Source organism: Littorina saxatilis, linkage group LG16, assembly GCF_037325665.1.
Source record: "Littorina saxatilis isolate snail1 linkage group LG16, US_GU_Lsax_2.0, whole genome shotgun sequence".
NCBI classification, from domain to species: domain Eukaryota; kingdom Metazoa; phylum Mollusca; class Gastropoda; order Littorinimorpha; family Littorinidae; genus Littorina; species Littorina saxatilis.
Genome location: NC_090260.1, coordinates 28,626,465 through 28,648,964, shown reverse-complemented (window position 1 = coordinate 28,648,964; position 22,500 = coordinate 28,626,465). Strand labels below are relative to the sequence as shown.

The following is a 22,500-nucleotide window of genomic DNA, read 5'->3' as shown; positions in this document are numbered from 1 at the left end:
AGTGTCGACCCCTGCAGACACACACACACACACTCTCACATAAACACACACACTTTAACACACACACACACACACACACACACACACACACACACACACACACACACACACACACACACACTTAATGCAACACCATCTAGCACTCAAGTTACCACAGTCATACTCAGTGTTCTTACTCGCATATATCAGTACAGTGGAAACCCCTGTAATTCAATCCATATCACGATCTAGCACTTCACAGTTTACAGAAGAATCAGAAAATACCTGAAACTGTGTACAGTGATTGAACCTCCCTTTAAAGAACTCCAAAGATCTGACAAAATCGGATCTTAAAACAGAGGAAGTCTAAAATTAAAAGGGGGGGGGGGGGGGGAATAAATTTAGAGTGGTTATGATCAAACAGAAAATCTGAGAAAATATTATTTCAGACGGATGGAGTCTTACATCTGGGGGTCTGAACAAGGGAGCCACACTGTAGACCTCTGTGAAACGCTCACTGATCACTATCTAATTTGTACAGTAGCCGACAAAAGAAACGCAACTCATTAGCGCCCACTGTTGCAAGTGATTTTTCGTCATTTTCAAGTTGTCGTAAAATATGAACCAGATTCTTTCTTTATTTGGTGTTTAACGTCGTTTTCAACCGTTCAAGGTTATATCGCGACGGGGAAAAGGGGGGGGGGGGGGGGGGGGGGGGGGGGGATGGGATAGAGCCACTTGTCAATTGTTTCTTGTTCACAAAAGCACTAATCAAAAACCTGCCCCAGGGGCTTGCAACGTAGTACAACACATGACCTTACTGGGAGAATGCAAGTTTCCAGTACAAAGGACTTAACAATTCTTACATACTGCTTGACTAAAATCTTTACAAACATTGACTATATTCTATACAAGAAACACTTCACAAGGGTAAAAGGAGAAACAGAATCCATTAGTCGCCTCTTACGACATGCTGGGGAGCATCAGGTAAATTCTTCCCCCTAACCCGCGGGGGGGACCCTCGCTGATCACTGTCTAATTTGTACAGTAGCCGACAAAAGAAACGCAACTCATTAGCGCCCACTGTTGCAAGTGATTTTTCGTCATTTTCAAATTGTCGTAAAATATGAACCAGATAAGGTACATCAAAAAGGAAGACAGATTCGTGGAGGATATTTTACTGGCTGTACGATTAGTGCATATTATTTAATCGTTTTCTTTTCTTACCTTTTCATAAACTGTGTTATACAGGGTAGGGGTCAAGCGAGTCGTGATTGCAGGCGAACGTGTCACTTCGACACGCTACACAATTCGTAAAAAAGCATATTTTTCAACCAGCTAAGTACAGTTGTGGAACAAATGTTTCTCTCAACATGATTATTTAATTTGAATTATTCTCCAAAGCGGAACATAATTACAAAAATGAACATTAATCACTTAGACGTCAAGATTTCTTTGCTTTGGGCCGATGCACAAAGTCAAAGTATTGAGAGCTGAACAGTCCGTTGGGGTGGCTCTCAAAACACACGCCTTTATGCTTGTCTTTGGACAGATAGCCGTTGTAGAAATCTGACGCACTCATCCGTTTCTTCAGGATCACTGAGAGAAAAGCCACCCATCCGTCCTGTTTATATAAAAAAAATTCAAATAAATTTAAAGATAAATACAACAAAACCAATTGTAAATATAACAACAATCATTAAACACACCAGATTCTGAAATCTCCATTTTTTCTGAAAGCAGACAATCCATTCAAGGAATAATAAGTTTCAAGAAAATAAATAACGCCGGGGGTTCAGGGGACCCCGTAGGTCCCCTAGCGGGGTCAAGGGGCAGGGTCCCAGGTGGGGGTCTGGAGGCAACGCTCCCTAGAAGCCGAACCATTTTGGCCTTGTAAATATGAATCTAACTCTTAGGTCTGGTGACAAATAATTGTGCATGTGTAGAGAAAAACACTATTGTGTCCCTCTCACCTGATTTGAACTATACATAGAGAATACTACATGGCTTGCTGTGTCGTACCAGATTTACAGGAGTTATTTTTTTAAATATTGAACTGCGAGCGAAAGCGAGCTGTTCACTATTTGAAAAAGCAACGAGTGTAAATCTGGTACGACACAGCAAGCCATGTAGTATTCTGTTTATCCTACATACTGTACTTACGTGTATTTTACTGAAAATGTCTTGCAGTCGAGGCAGCTAAATTGAAGACGCTTGTTTTGGAACCTGATCTCTTCTAAAGCCTCGTGCAATCTATTACGTCAAAACAAAGAAACGTCATTCTAAAAGTGTGGCGTGGCGTGTTAGTTCTAAAGATGCATCGAGGGTAATTAGCGAGCGCCATTTTTTTTCGATAATGACATTTGTCTCGGTGACTTTGGCATCATAAGCAGTGGAAAAACAGGTCCTACATACTGTACTTACGTGTATTTTACTGAAAATGTCCTGCAGTCGAGGCAGCTAAACTGAAGACGCTTGATTTGGAACCTCGATCTCTTCTAAAAGTAAAAGCCTCATGCAATCTATTACGTCAAAACAAAGAAACGTCATTCTAAAAGTGTGGCGTGGCGTGTTAGTTCTAAAGATGCATCGAGGGTAATTAGCGAGCGCCATTTTTTTTCGATAATGACATTTGTCTCGGTGACTTTGGCATCATAAGCAGTGGAAAAACAGGTCCCTGCCAGACTTGCTTGACATGACCTCATTGACATGATATACACACGTGCGATTTGAACGATTATTATCTCACGGGTGTCTCTCTCACGTATGTAGGATAAAACATGTTAGTTACTGGCACATGTACAGTTCAATAGATACATGCACTAGAAAGCTTCGTTTTTGGGTGTGGTTTCACGGAAAGCCTGTTTGAGGAAAAGTGGGGTTTCTGTGGGCCACAAAAGGCTCCCAGTGGGGTCTAGCTGCAATTTTTGTGAGTGTTCCTGTGAGTCTCACGTGAGTACAGTATCTTGGGGTCTTTTTATTTATGGCTCTTACACACAGTTACCATAGTTCTTCTGGTCCTGTTAGCGAGTCTAATTTACCACGAAAAAGTATGTGTAGTGGAACCCCTCCTTCAAAACTGAAGCTGGCTCCCTCCCCCTTATGTCCGTGTGGCAATTAAGAATCAGACAGCAGAGCACATCCTGCAGGCTTGTCCATACCACAGTGCTCTGAGGGACACCATCTGGCCAGAAGAGACAGCGCTACAAAAGAAGCTATACGGCCCAAGAGAGGACTTGGAGAGGACAGCACGTTTCGCCCTGCAGTCCGGACTGACGATCTAACAGCGAACGACAAGAAGAAGAAAACAAGTCGCGTAAGGCGAAATTACTACATTTAGTCAAGCTGTGGAACTCACAGAATGAAACTGAACGCACTGCATTTTTTCACAATGACCGTAGTCCGCCGCTTGTGCAAAACGGAGTGAAACTGATGAGCCTGTTTAGCGCGGTAGTGGTTTCGCTGTGCTGCATAGCACGCTTTTCTGTGCCTCTCTTCGTTTTAACGAGCATGTTTTTAATCCAAACATATCATATCTATATGTTTTTGGAATCAGGAACCGACAAGGAATAAGATGAAATTGTTTTTAAATCGATTTCGAACATTTAATTTTGATCATAATTTTTATATTTTTTAATTTTCATAGATTCTTTTTAATCCAAATATAACATATCTATATGTTTTTGGAATCAGGAAATGATGTAGAATAAGATGAACATAAATGTGGATCGTTTTATATAAAAAAAAAACAAATTACAATTTTCAGATTTTTAATGACCAAAGTCATCAATTAATTTTTAAGCCACCAAGCTGAAATACAATACCGAAGTCTGGCCTTCGTCGAAGATTGCTTTACAAAAATGTCAATCAATTTGATTGAAAAATGAGGGTGTGACAGTGCCGCCTCAACTTTTACAAAAAGCCGGATATGACGTCATCAACGAATTTATAGAAAAAATGAAAAAAATCCGTCTGGGGATATCATACCCAGGAACTCTCATGTCAAATTTCATAAAGATCGGTCGAGTAGTTTACTCTGAATCGCTCTACACACACACACACACACAGAGACACACACACACACACACACACATACACCACGACCCTCGTCTCGATTCCCCGTCTCTATGTTAAAACATTTAGTCAAAACTTGACTAAATGTAAAGACCCCCTCTTTCTATACCCCCCCTCTCTTTTAAGACCAGGTTTTCTCAGAATTTTTCTGGTCATGCATACACTCTGGAAATTAAACCCCATTTTAAAGGTACTGAACTTGTCAAATCCAGGTGCACGGAGCCCCTGGGGCTTTTAGTCATACCTCAGGCAGCTATCCGTTAGAAGAACTACCAAGTTTCATTGACTTGCACCCAAAGAGTCAAGAACTGCGATTTTTTTACGAATTAATTTCGTACTCGCACCCGGCTGGTCTTGACCTATTTTTGGATCTAAATTTAGATCAGGTAGATCACCACATCATGCACAAAAAGACATGTCACTAAAGCAAACTATGTCAGACGTCATCATGAGTTTGTGTAAAACAAAATGGAGGCCGGAATCACTCAGTTGAATCGAACTCCGACCAAACACCACGTAATAACTAGGTTAATTTATGCACTCGCGTGAACAAGAAACTGTCGAGCTTCACAGATGTCGTCGTTGGGTAGTTTTGGGTTTGTTTTACTACCATAGGAGGATTTTTGAACTGTAAATGCACTCAGCTGCAACAAAAACGCAAAACGAAGGCTGTGAGCTGCACTGTGCCTTTAAGACTCCCTCTATTTTTAAGACCAGATTTTCTCAGATTTTTGGAGGTCTTAAAAGGGGGGTTCCACTGTACTAGCGAAGGCTGGTGGAATTCTCTACATACTTTAACTCCAAAGTTTCTTAACGGATTTGTACGTATCTTGAGAACAGACCCTATCGGGCTTTGACATATTACAACTCATGTCTGATCAAAAAGTGTTGTTGTTTTAAATTTAGTCAAGTTTTGACTAAATATTTTAACATAGACGGGGAATCGAGACGAGGGTGGTGGTGTATGTGCGTGTGTAGGTATGTATACATGTATGTATGGGTATGTATGTATGTGTGTGTGTGTGTAGAGCATTTCAGCTTGGAGGCTCAAAAATTTATTAATGAGTTTGCTCATTAAAGTTGTCATAAAAATCAAATTTTCGCAAAGAGATCTAAAATTGATTGCATCGTATTCTTCATCAAATTCTGAATCTAAAAATATATACATTTGTCATCTTTACTCTTAAAATGTGATCACAAGTAACGAAATTAGGTTAATTAGTACATGTACTACAATTAAAATTTAGGAAATCGATCCAAAAATGATGTGCAAACCTGCTAGTGCCTTATCCCTCTTTGTCTGTACACGCAAGCACAAGTGCGCACAGAAAAGATCCTGTAATCCATGTCAGAGTTCGGTGGGTTATAGAAACACGAAAATACCCAGCATGCTTCCCCCGGAATCGGCGTATATAGCTGCCTAAATGGCGGGGTAAAAACGGTAATACACGTAAAAATCCACTCGTGCAAAAACACGTGTTCTTGGGAGTTTGAGCCCACGAATTCAGAAGAAGAAGTAGAAGAAGAGAAAGCTGCACTTTTGTTTTAAGAAAAAAACTTACCAAACACTTGACGCATATAGCCTTGGACTGTGGGTCATACACAACAGTGCCTGCTTCAACCATGCCCCCACCATCCTGTGATCCGTGAGCGTCCGACGTCTTCACATGTTGGTCACTGTGCACACACAAATTACATCATATACATGTATATATCAAGAGTCTGTAAACAAATGCATAGCCTAATCAAATCTGTAAAAATCAGATAATAACTAAGGTCTTCAAAGGTTTGAAGACTTAAAAGAGGGGGTCTAATAAGAAGAGTCCCAGTGTGTTGTTTTACACTCTTCTTTATTTGGTGTTTAACGTCGTTTTCAACCACGAAGGTTATATCGCGACGGGGAAAGGGGGGGAGATGGGATAGAGCCACTTGTTAATTGTTTCTTGTTCACAAAAGCACTAATCAAAAAATTGCTCCAGGGGCTTGCAACGTAGTACAATATATGACCTTACTGGGAGAATGCAAGTTTCCAGTACAAAGGACTTAACATTTCTTACATATTGCTTGACTAAAATCTTTACAAACATTGACTATATTCTATACAAGAAACACTTAACAAGGGTAAAAGGAGAAACAGAATCCGTTAGTCGCCTCTTACGACATGCTGGGGAGCATCGGGTAAATTCTTCCCCCTAACCCGCGGGGGGTAGATAATAACTAAGGTCTTAAAAGTTTTCAAGACTTAAAACAGGGGGTCTAATAAGAAGAGTCCCAGTGTGTTGTTTTACACTCTTCGAGAAGAAAAAGTGTTGGGGGAGGGGGGAGAGGGGTGTGGGGGGGTGTGGCTGGTGGGTGGAAGAGGGGTAAGACCGAAAAAGCAAGTAAAAAGTTCACAAAACATTTCTTCGGCACAGCATAGCTAGCTGTATCAGACGTTCACACACAAGTAGACCCCAACACACAAGAATATGGTCTAGTCTTGGATAGAAATTACTGTAAGGTAAAATGAGATTTACAGTGGCCAAGGTAAGAGTGGTTTGTTCGTTTGCTTAACGCCCAGCTGACCACGAAGGGCCATATCAGGGCGGTGCTGCTTTGACATATAACGTGCGCCACACACAAGACAGAAGTCGCAGCACAGGCTTCATGTCTCACCCAGTCACATTATTCTAACACCAGACCAACCAGTCCTAGCACTAACCCCATAATGCCAGACGCCAGGCGGAGCAGCCACGGTAAGATTGCCAATTTTAAAGTCTTAGGTATGACCCGGCCGGGTTCGAACCCAAGACCTCCCGATCACGGGGCGGACGCCTTACCACTAGGCCAACCGTGCCGGTATTGTCTCCCAAGTACGGATATATCCGTACCTGACTCATATGGCTCTATCAGACCTGTTACGGATGTATCCGTACACACAGTCACTTCAGTCGCTTCCTGTAACGTTGATCTAACGCCTGCATTCCATCATGTTGATACACAGTTACTACACAGTTACTTCAATTCTGAGTGACCTGCTGCAGCACAGCTGGTCTCGGCTAAAAAAAAAACCACTTGGTCAACATAGGTAGGGTAGAAAGTGTTAAAAGGGCGGGAGTCTTAATCCGGAGGTACATTTACAGAGGATATGAACAGAACGTCTGAAAAACGAAGGTCTTAAATAGGGGGAGTCTTTAATTGGGGGGTCTTAAAAGTGGGGTTCCATTGTAAGGCCTAAAAAAAAAATAGGTGTGGTTACGGTAACCCGACCTACCTTATTTTTAGGGGCCGACCCTATAACTTTTTATTACATTTATCAAAAAAAGAAAAAAAAAGGAAAAAAAACGAGTGCAGAAAACGCAATGAAAGCGAAAGCGCCCGAGTCGCACACTTATTTCCCTGTCAAGTAGGATTAATTTGTACACATTAGAAAAAAAAGTTTTAAAAAAAAAAGAAGTGATTGCCTACCTTCCTACCCTATTTTTTTTTGCTATGTTACCGTAACCACACCTATTTTTTTTTTGGCCTAATACCATGACCTACCTGTGAGAAGAATCTGAGCCACTCCCCCGATGTGCTACAGATGGCACGCGCACATCCTCTAGAACCATGTCTGCTAGTTTCACCGGCTCACCGTTCCAAGTAGTCCGCAGAGGAAACTGAAAACACCACCAGTAAGGATTTAGTCACCTAGCTAGCAGCTAACTGCTGGTCGACCTAGCTTGCACCCACCCCCAAGGCTGAATATCTGACTCCCTAAATTTGTTTGTCTCGCTCTGATTAATAACACTGTAATCTGATTACTATTCTTTACGCATACTTCAGGTTAGATGTGAATGTGTGTTTACTTTTCTTTTTCTATTTTGTTGTTGTTGATGCTGTTTTTGTCGTTTTTTTCTAAATTTGGATGATATTACCCGCTATTACGAGCTAGTCGTGTGACAGAGAGTTTTCTTGCACACGAGACTGTAGATGTTTCACGACGGCTTTAGCCGGAGTGAAACAGCAGCAGTCGAGTGTGCAAGAAAACTCTCTGTCACACGACTAGCTCGTAATGGCGATTATGTCTCACAGCTTCAACAGAGGTGAGAACAAACACATTTTGCGTACTCACGCTTGATAAACCTAAACACAGGAGCAGCCATTGTGGAGAGATCTACTTTTTGACGAAAGTGACCGAACAACTATAAATGACGTCTCGGTATATGTGAATGACGTCACAGTCATCGTCACAGTCTGTATCTTTTGAAGCATTGCAATCTTCATGACGTCTTTCTGTGTCTGCATCCGCGAAATGTTTGTTCTTTCCGGGATCTTTGTCATCTATGTTCATAACTCTGTCCTTCTAGATTCAGACTAACAGGCCTCCTGAGCGAGCCACTTTCCAAGGGCAGCTAAATTCGCGTATGGAAACAGTACTGTCGTCTGGGATGCCGTTTTCAGTATTCTCAGCGTTGAAGAATTTGTAAAGAGAAGAAACGATAACAGCAGGAGAAATAAAAGTCGTGTGTGCATTTTGGGGTTTTTGGAGGGACGATTTCGAGTTTGAATCCGTTCTTGCACATGCTCCAAAGCTTGTAACATACAATCTTGCACACGTTTGCTTTAGTAGTGGCAAAGAAGGAAAGCGTGTGACATTTATGTTTGACGAAGGATTTATTTCCCAGTCAACTTTGTGCTGACTCTCCTAGGTGTCCGAACACCCCCGTGTGCTAGCATGCACAGCGATAAAGAACCAAATTAAGTTCACAGCAAAAGTCTCAGGGCTTAGAAACATGAATTCACACATGCAGGAGAAAATAAAATGGTAGCGCCGTACTGCTCGCTTCCCCCAGTGAGAAAGCTGCCTGACTTTTTCCATGAGGGTAACCTCGTACGACGACGGGCGCAGTGGCGTGGCGGTAAGACGTCAGCCTCCTAATCGGCAGGTCGTGAGTTCAAATCCCGGTCGCTGCCGCCTGGTGGGTTAAGAGTGAAGATTTTTCCGATCTCCTAGGTCAACTTATGTGCAGACCTGCCAGTGACTTAACCCCCTTCATGTGTTCACGCAAGCACAAGACCAAGTGCGCACGGAAAAGATCCTGTAATCCATGTCGGAGTTCGGTGGGTTATAGAAACACGAAAATACCCAGCATGCCTCCCCCGAAATCGGCGTATGCTGCATGAATGGCGGGGAAAAACGGTCATACACGTAAAAATCCACTCGTGTTAAAAACATGAGTGAACGTGGGAGTCGAAGCCCATGAACGAAGAAGAAGAAGAAGACCTCACAGGACGTTATGAAATCTTATCCTTACCATGCCAGCAAGAGCTCTGTACTGTTGCTGGATCTGTTGACTGGTATGCTGCTTCCAGTCGATCAGTGCCATTGATGCTGAAGCCTTGTGAGCTAAAACACAAACACACAAAATGAGAGACTTGAGTTTGACCAGCAAAAACTATTGCAACTGAGCGTAAGGAATATCTTTGTACTAAATGTGCCAAAGGTGAGAGTAATGGCAATCATGCAAAGCAATCACCTTTCTCGCTGACATACACACTCATGCACACTGACACACACCGACACACACACACACATAGATACACACACACACACACACACAAACACATACACGCACACACATTCACACCGGCACGGTTGGCCTAGTGGTAAGGCGTCCGCCCCGTGATCGGGAGGTCGTGGGTTCGAACCCCGGCCGGGTCATACCTAAGACATTAAAATTGGCAATCTAGCGGCTGCTCCGCCTGGCGTCTGGCATTATGGGGTTAGTGCTAGGACTGGTTGGTCCGGTGTCAGAATGATGTGACTGGGTGAGACACGAAGCCTGTGCTGCGACTTCTGTCTTGTGTGTGGCGCACGTTATATGTCAAAGCAGCACCGCCCTGATATGGCCCTTCGTGGTCGGCTGGGCGTTAGGCAAACAAACAAACACACATGCACACCCACACACTAAGAGTTACATTTACTGGATTCTGTTAGAAATAATAAAAGAAAGAAACAAGTCGCGTAAGGCGAAAATACAACATTTAGTCAAATAGCTGTCGAACTCACAGAATGAAACTGAACGCAATGCCATTTTTCAGCAAGACCGTATACTCGTAGCATCGTCAGTCCACCGCTCATGGCAAAGGCAGTGAAATTGACAAGAACAGCGGGGTAGTAGTTGCGCTAAGAAGGATAGCACGCTTTTCTGTACCTCTCTTTGTTTTAACTTTCTGAGCGTGTTTTTAATCCAAACATATCATATCTATATGTTTTTGGAATCAGGAACCGACAAGGAATAAGATGAAAGTGTTTTTAAATTGATTTGGACAATTTAATTTTGATAATAATTTTTATATATTTAATTTTCAGAGCTTGTTTTTAATCCAAATATAACATATTTATATGTTTTTGGAATCAGAAAATGATGAAGAATAAGATGAACGTAAATTTGGATCGTTTTATAAATTTTTAATTTTTTTTACAATTTTCAGATTTTTAATGACCAAAGTCATTAATTAATTTTTAAGCCACCAAGCTGAAATGCAATACCGAAGTCCGGGCTTCGTCGAAGATTACTTGACCAAAATTTCAACCAATTTGGTTGAAAAATGAGGGCGTGACAGTGCCGCCTCAACTTTCACGAAAAGCCGGATATGACGTCATCAAAGACATTTATCAAAAAAATGAAAAAAACGTTCGGGGATTTCATACCCAGGAACTCTCATGTCAAATTTCATAAAGATCGGTCCAGTAGTTTAGTCTGAATCGCTCTACACACACACACAGACAGACAGACACACACACACACACACACACACACACACACGCACGCACATACACCACGACCCTCGTCTCGATTCCCCCCTCTACGTTAAAACATTTAGTCAAAACTTGACTAAATGTAAAAAAGAAAGCAAACAAGAAAGAAAAAATACAAAAGTTCCAACAATTTAGATTTCCAAAAAATAAATAAGTAAATAAATGAATGAATAAATAAAAAGATTTATAAATAAATAAATAACCACACTGCTGGAGGGAAACATTAAAGGGACACAATTGTGTTTCCAAACCTTACTACAAAAACAGGTTATTGTCTCCCTTGAATAGAAAAAAGTGGTGTCATTGCTAACTTTTGTCTCAGTTTGTGGCCACATTCAGTGTAAGGGGCAATGATACTCAGACAGACATCTTTTATTCCCACAACACTGTTGACATAGATAATCACCAGAGAATCATGATAACATCAAAGGTTATTTAAATGGAAGCCGAGAAAGCGATCAAGTTTTGAGGGAAAATTCAAGATTGGAAATAAAGCACAAGCACAATCACTGAATGAAATGAACGAGTGCAGTTTTTTCAGTAATAAAAATGATAATTATGTTTTTGTCCATAACGATCACTGTAACTGTCAAAGAGCAAAATATCCTAATGTGGTAATCCGGTGACAGGAAATCCTACCGTAAGTGACTCCTTCGCTGCTCTGAGGTTTAGCTTTATGAAGAACGTCCGGCATGGCTTGAAGTGTTTCGACAAGCTGAAAAATAAGGAACACTGAAATTATGTTCACAGTTTGTGTTCTTTACTCATCAGGAAGTCAAACAAACAGGGTTAATGCTGTAAAACCCAAGTTCACCAGACACAGATAGTAAGAGTGAAGAAACTTCTTCTTCTTCTTCTGCGTTCGTGGGCTGAAACTCCCATGTACACTCGTGTTTTTTGCACGAGTGGAATTTTACGTGTATGACCGTTTTTTACCCTGCCATTTAGGCAGCCATACGCCGTTTTCGGAGGAAGCATGCTGGGTATTTTTGTGTTTCTATAATCCACCGAACTCTGACATGGATTACAGGATCTTTTTCGTGCGCACTTGGTCTTGTGCTTGCGTGTACACACGGGGGGTGTTCGGACACCGAGGAGAGTCTGCACACAAAGTTGACTCTGAGAAATAAATCTCTCGCCGAACGTGGGGACGAACTCACGCTGACAGCGGCCAACAGGATACAAATCCAGCGCGCTACCGACTGAGCTACATCCCCGCCCCTGTGAAGAAACAATTAAAGGGAAGTAAGCGCTCTAAATATGCAGTGTTCCCAGGAAAGAAAAGCAAAAATACTTAAAATTCTTTGTTTGGGCCTGTAAACGAATAGAAAGTGAAATTCAAAAGGGTGCACTCTGATCCAAACCTAAAAAAATATGTAAGAACCTTACATGGGGCGGGGATATAGCTCAGTTGGTAGCGCGCTGGATTTGTATTCAGTTGGCTGCTGTCAGCGTGAGTTCAAACCCACGTTCGGTGGAAATTTATTTCTCAGAGTCAACTTTGTGTGCAGACTCTGGTCGGTGTCCGAACACCCCCCCTGTGTACACTACATTGGGGTGTGCACGTTAAAGATCCCACGATTGACAAAAGGGTCTTTCCTGGCAAAATTGCTTAGGCACAGTTAATAATTGTCTACCTATACCCGTGTGACTTGGAATAATAGGCCGTGAAAGGTAAATATGCGCCGAAATGGCTGCAATCTACTGGCCGTATAAAATTTCATCTCACACGGCATCATTGCAGAGCGCCTTGAACTGTACCCACGGAATATGCTGCGATATAAGCCTCCTATTGATTGATTGATTGATGTTTACAGTGGTACCCCCCTTGTAAAACCCCTCATATAAGACAACCTCCATTTTAAGACATAGTTTTCTCAGATTTTCTGTTTATAACTTCTGTAAATTAACCTCCATTTTAAGACCCTTCTTTCTAAAGACCTGATTTCTCAGATTGTCTGTTTATAACTTCTGTAAATTCACCTCCATTTTAAGACCCTTCTTTCTAAAGACCTGATTTCTCAGATTTTCTGTTGATAACTTCTGTAAATTCACCTCCATTTTAACTTAAGACCCTTCTTTCTAAAGACCTGATTTCTCAGATTTTCTGTTGATAACTTCTGTAAATTCACCTCCATTTTAAGACCCTTCTTTCTAAAGACCTGATTTCTCAGATTTTCTGTTGATAACTTCTGTAAATTCACCTCCATTTTAAGACCCTTCTTTCTAAAGACCTGATTTCTCAGATTTTCTGTTGATAACTTCTGTAAATTCACCTCCATTTTAAGACCCTTCTTTCTAAAGACCTGATTTCTCAGATTGTCTGTTGATAACTTCTGTAAATTCACCTCCATTTTAAGACCCTTCTTTCTAAAGACCTGATTTCTCAGATTGTCTGTTGATAACTTCTGTAAATTCACCTCCATTTTAAGACCCTTCTTTCTAAAGACCCGATATCTCAGATTTTCTGTTGATAACTTCTGTAAATTCACCTCCATTTTAAGACCCTTCTTTCTAAAGACCTGATTTCTCAGATTTTCTGTTGATAACTTCTGTAAATTCACCTCCATTTTAAGACCCTTCTATCTAAAGACCTGATTTCTCAGATTTTCTGTTGATAACTTCTGTAAATTCACCTCCATTTTAAGACCCTTCTTTCTAAAGACCTGATTTCTCAGATTTTCTGTTGATAACTTCTGTAAATTCACCTCCATTTTAAGACCCTTCTTTCTAAAGACCTGATTTCTCAGATTTTCTGTTGATAACTTCTGTAAATTCACCTCCATTTTAAGACCCTTCTATCTAAAGACCTGATTTCTCAGATTTTCTGTTGATAACTTCTGTAAATTCACCTCCATTTTAAGACCCTTCTTTCTAAAGACCTGATTTCTCAGATTGTCTGTTGATAACTTCTGTAAATTCACCTCCATTTTAAGACCCTTCTTTCTAAAGACCTGATTTCTCAGATTTTCTGTTGATAACTTCTGTAAATTCACCTCCATTTTAAGACCCTTCTTTCTAAAGACCCGATATCTCAGATTTTCTGTTGATAACTTCTGTAAATTCACCTCCATTTTAAGACCCTTCTTTCTAAAGACCTGATTTCTCAGATTTTCTGTTGATAACTTCTGTAAATTCACCTCCATTTTAAGACCCTTCTTTCTAAAGACCTGATTTCTCAGATTTTCTGTTGATAACTTCTGTAAATTCACCTCCATTTTAAGACCCTTCTTTCTAAAGACCTGATTTCTCAGATTTTCTGTTGATAACTTCTGTAAATTCACCTCCATTTTAAGACCCTTCTTTCTAAAGACCTGATTTCTCAGATTGTCTGTTGATAACTTCTGTAAATTCACCTCCATTTTAAGACCCTTCTTTCTAAAGACCTGATTTCTCAGATTGTCTGTTGATAACTTCTGTAAATTCACCTCCATTTTAAGACCCTTCTTTCTAAAGACCTGATTTCTCAGATTGTCTGTTGATAACTTCTGTAAATTCACCTCCATTTTAAGACCCTTCTTTCTAAAGACCTGATTTCTCAGATTTTCTGTTGATAACTTCTGTAAATTCACCTCCATTTTAAGACCCTTCTTTCTAAAGACCTGATTTCTCAGATTTTCTGTTGATAACTTCTGTAAATTCACCTCCATTTTAAGACCCTTCTTTCTAAAGACCTGATTTCTCAGATTTTCTGTTGATAACTTCTGTAAATTCACCTCCATTTTAAGACCCTTCTTTCTAAAGACCTGATTTCTCAGATTGTCTGTTGATAACTTCTGTAAATTCACCTCCATTTTAAGACCCTTCTTTCTAAAGACCTGATTTCTCAGATTTTCTGTTGATAACTTCTGTAAATTCACCTCCATTTTAAGACCCTTCTTTCTAAAGACCTGATTTCTCAGATTGTCTGTTGATAACTTCTGTAAATTCACCTCCATTTTAAGACCCTTCTTTCTAAAGACCTGATTTCTCAGATTGTCTGTTGATAACTTCTGTAAATTCACCTCCATTTTAAGACCCTTCTTTCTAAAGACCTGATTTCTCAGATTGTCTGTTGATAACTTCTGTAAATTCACCTCCATTTTAAGACCCTTCTTTCTAAAGACCTGATTTCTCAGATTTTCTGTTGATAACTTCTGTAAATTCACCTCCATTTTAAGACCCTTCTTTCTAAAGACCTGATTTCTCAGATTTTTGGAGGGGGAGGTTCCTCTGTATTGCTTAGATATTCACCAAACATGCTTTACATAAAAGTTTCTTTCAGTCTCGGTGACGGGCGCGTAGCCTATTGGTCAGGACATCAGCAGCTTCCTTGTGGAATATTCGGGGTTCGAATCCCGGCCTCACCTGGTGGGTTAAGGGAGGAGATTGTTCCGATCTCTCAGGTCAACTTATGGGCAGATTGGCTATTGCCTTGCCCCCCCGTCAGCAATCACTGTAATAAACACAGATGCTCCTAATCGGAAGGTCGTGAGTTCAAATCCCGGCCGCTGCCGCCTGGTGGGTTCAGGGTGGAGATTTTTCTGATCTCCCCGGTCAACTTACGTGCAGACCTGCTAGTGCCTTAATTATCCCCCTTCGTGTGTACACGCAAGCACAAGACCAAGAGTGCAAAGAAAAGATCCTGTAATTCATGTCAGAGTTCCGTGGATTATAGAAACACAAAAATTCCTAGCATGCTTCCCCTGAAAGTGGCGTATGTCTGCCTGAAAAGCAGGGTCAAAACAACCATACATGTAAAATTCCACTTGCGCAAAAACATGAGTGAACGTGGGAGTTTCAGCCCATGAACGAAGAAGAAGAAGAAGAAGAAGAAGAAGAAGAAGAAGAAGAAGAAGAAGAAGAAGAAGAAGAAAACAGTTACCAGACTTGCGCCTTCTTTTGCCAGCACGTTCCCCAGCGACTGGGCAGTACATCCCTCTGGTACGGCCATCCTCGTCTGCTGTATGATGGGGCCAGTGTCAAAACTAAAACAACACAAGACACAACGTACACTGCAATTGCAACCTAATTGCTCTTTAGATATAATATATGAAAACACACTCTCCTAATATGTTTCATTCATACACTAGCTGGTCGTACAAAAAAACAACAACAACCATGGATTGTTATAGAGGAGACCTTTCAGAAAGCTATGGCCTGTGGTTTATTTATAAGTTTCATATTATATAAAGTCCTCACATATAATGAGAACAAGCCCGATTCATATAATTAAGAAAGCTTAATATAAAACAGGCACATGGTAACTGCATGCACATGCATAGAGAAACACCCCCCCCCCCCCCCCCTGCACACTTGTAGACGCACACACACGCACACACACACACACACACAAACACACACCAGGAAAGCAATACAGCAAGCAAGCAACCCATGAAGCAGGCACACACAAAACAAAACAATTCATAACCACAGCATCACCTAATAACAGGCAGCATCTGGTGCAGTTCTCACTCACTGTTTTGGCTGTATGCTCATGATGGATACCCCTGTGTCCGCGTCACTGTTCAGGACGGTGTGCATGATGGGAGATGCTCCTCGCCAGCGAGGCAACAATGACGGATGAACGTTCAGAATTCCACTGTAGATAGAATCTTTCTTTCTTTATTTGGTGTTTAACGTCGTTTTCAACCACGAAGGTTATATCGCGACGAGGAAAGGGGGGAGATGGGATAGAGCCACTTGTCAATTGTTTCTTGTTCACAAAAGCACTAATCAAAAATTTGCTCCAGGGGCTTGCAACCTAGTACAATGTATTACCTTACTGGGAGAATGCAAGTTTCCAGTACATACTGCTTGACTAAAATCTGTACAAAAATGGACTATATTCTATACAAGAAACACTTAACAAGGGTAAAAAGAGAAACAGAATCCGTCTGTCACCTCTTACGACATGCTGGGGAGCATCGGGTAAATTCTTCCTCCTAACCCGCGGGGGGTAGTTGTGTTTAACTGGCAAGCGAGTTTAACAGTGTGCAGGTTGCAGCTGTTGGTAGCCAAACTATTCTCTCTGCTGGGCGATTTTTAACTAAAACACTAAAACACAAGCTAGGAACAGCCGTGACTATGGCAGGTGGCTATTAGGCAAAAAAAAAAAATAGGTCTGTTTACGGTAACCCGACCGACCCTAGTTTTTTCGCGCGACCCTAGACTTTTTTTTGGCATTTGGGAAAAAAAAAAAAAAAAAAAAAAAAAATCTTGTTTTTTTTTGGCAAAATAACGTAAAAATATGGTTTTTTGGAAAAAAAAAAAAAAAAAAAAAAAAAAAATCCCGACCTACCGACCCTATTTTTTTGGCCTATGTTACCGTAAACAGACCTTTTTTTTTTTTTGGCCTTATCAAAAGGTGATCTCTAGGATAGGTTTGACTGCATACAGAGAAAAGCAATGAAAGTATGCAACCTTCACTGCTTGTAAGTTCATAATCTTTGCTCTTGGACTTGGAGAAATCAAGCAATGGCGCCAACGTTACTTCCAGCTTTGAACTATTCATCACTCGGCCGACCTCACTTTAATGAACCCTAATCAGTAATGGTGTTGTAACTTTTTACAAGAGAAAACTAACATCTCGAATAGAGTTGCACAAAATTAAAACCAAATACATCAGCAAACATGTGGCGAACAAACAACCTACTATGGGAGCTTGGCAATCACTTTGCGAGGAACCAGACGCCCAAACGAGACAAGTACACCAAGGTCATATGCGTCAAGGTCACCCAGATCTGGAGGCCACGTCAAGAGTCGCAGATCTTGCTTCTCTGCAAATTTGGAGACAGCTGACTGGAACATACACAACAACAAAAAAACACATCAGTTCAATGCGTTACCTTACATGGTAAAAGATCAATGTTAACCCTTAGGCTGGTTGTCGCGACATATGTCGCGCTACTTTACATATACTGGCACCTGGTTGTCACGACATATGTCGCGCTACTGGCTCAGTCTGTTTGGTCGGTTCTGATTACCTCCCATGGATGTGAAAACCTATATGACCGTTTTTTCTAACATGTGTTACAGAATTGCACCAGTGTAAGGGTTACAAAAGCAGCTTTGATAGGAAGCGAAAGCATGCCAGGAGCTGATCATTGAGGGTTCAAAAGGGTTAAAGGTAGTCCTATAAACATTTTTGGTAGTGGGGAAGCTATATGTTAGAGATCTCAACTATTCTGGAGTCGGCTTAAGGCCAAAAAAAAAAAAAGGTCTGTTTACGGTAACATAGGGTGAAAAAATAGGGTCGGTAGGTCGGCTTTTTTTACATTTTTTTTTTAATTTTTCCATTTTTTTTCCTTTTTCTCCCCTCTCTATGATGTTTCACAGTTCATTTCTTCTCATCAATCCCTGCTTTTGCCCAACATAACTATAAACAGTACTTTGAGCTTACCTCCCTTCTGTCGTCTGCTGTTTGAGCGCAAACAGCTCTGTTTTGGATGCGTTTTTTTTTTTTTTCAGACGATCCAAAAAAAAGATTAGGGTCGGGCATAAAAACTAGGGTCGGTCGGGTTACCGTAAACAGACCTATTTTTTTTTTTTGCCTAATGAAGGCGGTGCCCATCTCCTCTCCCTCAGTCCTGCCAACCCTGGTAAAGCCTCAAGTGTATCAAATTAATTTTTCTTTGTAGTTTTCAACGTAGCAATAACATACACATCAGAGACCGGCACGGTTGGCCTAGTGGTAAGGCGTCCGCCCCGTGATCGGGAGGTCGTGGGTTCGAACCCCGGCCGGGTCATACCTAAGACTTTAAAATTGGCAATCTAGTGGCTGCTCCGCCTGGCATTATGGGGTTAGTGCTAGGACTGGTGGGTCCGGTGTCAGAATAATGTGACTGGGTGAGACATGAAGCCTGTGCTGCGACTTCTGTCTTGTGTGTGGCGCACGTTAAATGTCAAAGCAGCACCGCCCTGATATGGCCCTTCGTGGTTGTCGGCTGGGCGTTAAGCAAACAAACAAACAAATACACATCAGAGTCAGTTATTGGCTAGGATTGCTGGTTTTAACGGGTCAACTATGTGTTTAACGTTGATGTTCGTCTTGCTGCAACCAGATATCACTAAAGCTGGGAGCAACTCTTCCACGGCAAAAATTGTGACAGAGTTATTTCCAGAAAACGTCTATTTGACTTGACTTTCACAGGCAGATTTAATAAAAGACTACCTGGGTTTCTCTCTCATTCTGTGTGTGTGGGAAGGGGGAGTAACCTTTTGCCTAGTTTTTGATGCTACTGCCTAAAGCACTTGGAAGTCGGGGGTATGTTTAACAATTTTGGTCTGTTTGTGTGTGTACAATTGTTGTTTTTCTCTTTCATCACACCTATTTTCCACCATGTTTGTGAATGGGTCGTTGCAGGCTACACAATGAAATCAGTGTCAGTGTCTCTCAGTCTTTCTCCTTCCCACGCATGCCCACGCATGCAAGCACACACACACACACAGGGGTAGACTTTAACTAAAATCGAACAAGAATTAATTTATTCATCCCACCTTTTGTGATGTAGACACAACATCAAGTTTATCAACAACCCGCCCTTCACTTGTGTTCAGCCTGCAAAAGAACAAAGCCAAATGTTAAAATCAGCTAAAGGAATTGATAAAAATGTTCCCCACGTTACCTCTTAACATTCACCGGATCACGCTTTGGACTACACAGTCCGGATGGCGTGGGTCATGTACGTACAACCCATTATCTAACATAAAATAGAATCCTTCGTGCATGCATGACCCTGAAATTCCTACGTTAACTCATTCGAGTCGTGCCGGTGAAATATCGCCGGCACTTTTCTACTACGTAAAAGACGTGCCGGCGACATATCACCGGCAAGATTTGTTATTCTTTTTTCCTTGACCTTGTTGGGAGCGACGATGATTGCAGGGACGCAACTGGCAACTAAAAGTATGTTCACTTTTGAAGGAGTTGCTTCCCTTCAACTACTATTAGCGTTGGTTTGTCGCCTTCAGCACTGATTTTTCCGCGCGGACTGCGACGTAGTCAATTCACCGAAACAGCATGGCGTCGCTCAAAACTTTCGTTTTACCCCCTTTTGGATAGCATATTGGATTAAGCGTCACACAGTTGGATCTACAGCCTCAATTATAAGGTTAGTGTTTTCATAAAGATCACATGTAATTCTTTCTGATACATTTTGTTTTATGTTGTTATGTTGTGTGGTTGTGTGTCTGTGATTTTTTACAAAATGCCCAAAACAGTGCGATTTGAGGGAACGAAACCAACAATACGTTAACAGGGATGGCCAAATCTCAAAATTGTAACTCGGCAGCCGGGCGAGTAATTTAAAGAAAGTCACTATAGCCCGCCAGAAATTTCGCTGGCCGGTTAAATACCACACAACAAATTATGAGTGTTAGATTTCTTTACACAATTAAAACAGCGGTGACACGCACAGGTGCCTCGTTTTATTTCAGTAGAACATGGCAATGATTTTGCAGACAGAAGTTCCTGCATCTGCAGTTTTTATTTGGCTTTAAAACTCGATAGTACAACCAAAAGTTTTGACCAGACTGTACATAAATATATATTCCTGCATGGTTTCAATTTACCTGTTCTTTTGCAGAGCTGTCAATGTCTCCAAAGCAAAACTGTCTGTACCAAAGAAGAGGATGTTGAAAGGTGGCTTGGTCTCAAGACGCCTGGTGGTTGTGAAAAAGGTACGCACCCCACAACCACACCTCCACAGCATCAGACGAAGTTTCATGGTTACTCAGCTTGCTTTTACATCAGCACAGAATGGGATAGCTTCATGAGGCCTTAAAAAAAAAATAGGTGTGGTTACGGTAACCCGACCTACCCTACTTTTAGGGGCCGACCCTATAACCTTTTTATTACATTTGTCAAAACAAACAAAAATGAAAACAAGAAAACGATTGCAGAAAATGCAATGAAAGACAAAGCGCTCGAGTCGTCATGCAGACGACAGACGATGCAAGGGAAATAACTCCTTCTACTAAAAAGGCCCCACAGACGCTTGCCATGACAAAAATGGCGGCATCTTCTTCAGTTGCGAGTGCTACACGCTTGGTTGCTCTGCTATTAAGAAAAAAAAAGTTTTAAAAAAAAAGTGATTGCCTACCTTCCTACCCTATTCTTTTTGGCTATATATGTTACCTTAACCACACCTATTTTTTGTTTTTGGCCTGACTGAACAGGGATGTGAGAAGAAGAAAAAAATCAAATAGTCAAAGTTGATCGAAGTTCAATACACCGAACTGTCTGTAATAAAATGCAGTGGCGCATCTGACAGATTAACATACAAACTATGGAGGTCTCATGAAAAAAACAAAGGGTGCAACTATAACGCACATAATAATAAAGCCTACTAGCAAATGTAATGTAGTGCACACTTTGAAAATAAGTCAAAGACCGCATGTGTCTGTCAAAATGTTGTATACGTGTGTGTGTGTGTGTGTGTGTGTGTGTGTGTGTGTGTGTGTGTGTGTGTGTGTGTGTGTGAGTGTGTGTGCATGTTTGCGTTTGCGCGTACATTTGTGTGTGTGTGCGTTTCCGTGTGCGTGAATGAGTGTGTGTACATGTGTGTGTTTGTTGGTGTGTGTGTGTGTGTGTGTGTGTGTGTGTGTGTGTGTGTGTGTGTGTGCGCGCGCGCGCGCGCGTGTGTGTGTGTGTGTGTGTGATTGTGTGTGCGTGACTGTGTGTGTGTGTGCAGCAAGCTCCATCGAAGTTATTCAGCAAGACAGGTACAACCTGGCTCGAGTCGAACTCGAAGCACTGCAGTCTGTGCAGAGCGGAACTTCACAATCACACACTTGTAACGAACTTACGAAGCTTGGTTTCGACCTTGGGCGAAAGGCAGCCTGAACTTTACCACTACCCAACCCACAAGTTACTTACCTGACAACTAGACTCACGTGTGTGTGCTTTATTATGCTCGTAGGCTACCGCTGATTGAAGAAGGCAACCTGCCTCTTAGAGCCTAGGTCAAACAAAACGCCATGCTGGCCTAGGGGAAGCAACTCTAGTGAGCGTGGAGAGTACATCTCCTTGGCTTACAGGCATAGGCGCTTAAAATCTAATTATTTAGGGGAAGGGCCCCTAATATGGCCTACCTTCTTTGGTGCGACTGGGTGCTCACTGTAAAAAAAAAAAAAAAAAAAAAAAAAGTATACTTTCGTGTGACGAAAAACAGAGTGCAGTACTTCATGTGTCCACAATACTATCAGCCCGATAATCGTGAAACTTAGCGCGACAATCATTTGTTCCATATAATTATATGATATTCCCTGATAGTTGTGTTTGTTTTTTTCACATTATTGCTTTGACAATGTTTCACGACGTCATTTTTGCCCATCTGCAATTGTTTAAAACCGCGCTTTGTCGACTACACTGATTTTCCATTTTTTTTCTAGTCGACACACAAAAGGTTGTGTCTAGCAAAATTTGACCCAGGATTAAGTTTTTCGAAAAAATCCGTTCTTTGGTTCATGAATTTGAAATTTGAAACCGCGCGTGTTTGGGTGTGTGTGTGTATGTGTGTGGGTGTGTGTGTCGGGCCTATAATATCAGCTAGTTGTGTGTATGACCGTGCGTATCAAGTAGACTGAGTCAGTGCTGTCAACCCCTATCATGCATCACTTCGCCGTTGGTATGTCTGTCTTCTTTTGAATTGTTTATCACTCTTCAACGTTGCCGTTGTTTT

General features: G+C 41.4%; 1 protein-coding gene across 1 annotated transcript in view; it reads right to left on the bottom strand.

Moving 5' to 3' along the window:
* Nucleotides 1-20,544, bottom strand: part of LOC138950754 (methionyl-tRNA formyltransferase, mitochondrial-like) — a 22,084-nt gene extending 1,540 nt beyond the window's left edge. The window contains exons 1-10 of the mRNA XM_070322482.1: nucleotides 20,390-20,544; nucleotides 19,316-19,376; nucleotides 17,472-17,617; nucleotides 16,296-16,418; nucleotides 15,702-15,804; nucleotides 11,477-11,552; nucleotides 9,330-9,421; nucleotides 7,576-7,691; nucleotides 5,616-5,730; nucleotides 1-1,603 (exon numbers count right to left, since the gene is read on the bottom strand). The exon at nucleotides 1-1,603 is cut by the window's left edge and continues 1,540 nt beyond it. Of these exons, the coding sequence (XP_070178583.1) occupies nucleotides 1,424-1,603; nucleotides 5,616-5,730; nucleotides 7,576-7,691; nucleotides 9,330-9,421; nucleotides 11,477-11,552; nucleotides 15,702-15,804; nucleotides 16,296-16,418; nucleotides 17,472-17,617; nucleotides 19,316-19,376; nucleotides 20,390-20,544 (1,167 nt within the window). The 3' untranslated portion in view covers nucleotides 1-1,423. The remainder of the gene's footprint in view (nucleotides 1,604-5,615; nucleotides 5,731-7,575; nucleotides 7,692-9,329; nucleotides 9,422-11,476; nucleotides 11,553-15,701; nucleotides 15,805-16,295; nucleotides 16,419-17,471; nucleotides 17,618-19,315; nucleotides 19,377-20,389) is intronic.
* Nucleotides 20,545-22,500: the final 1,956 nt, after the last annotated feature.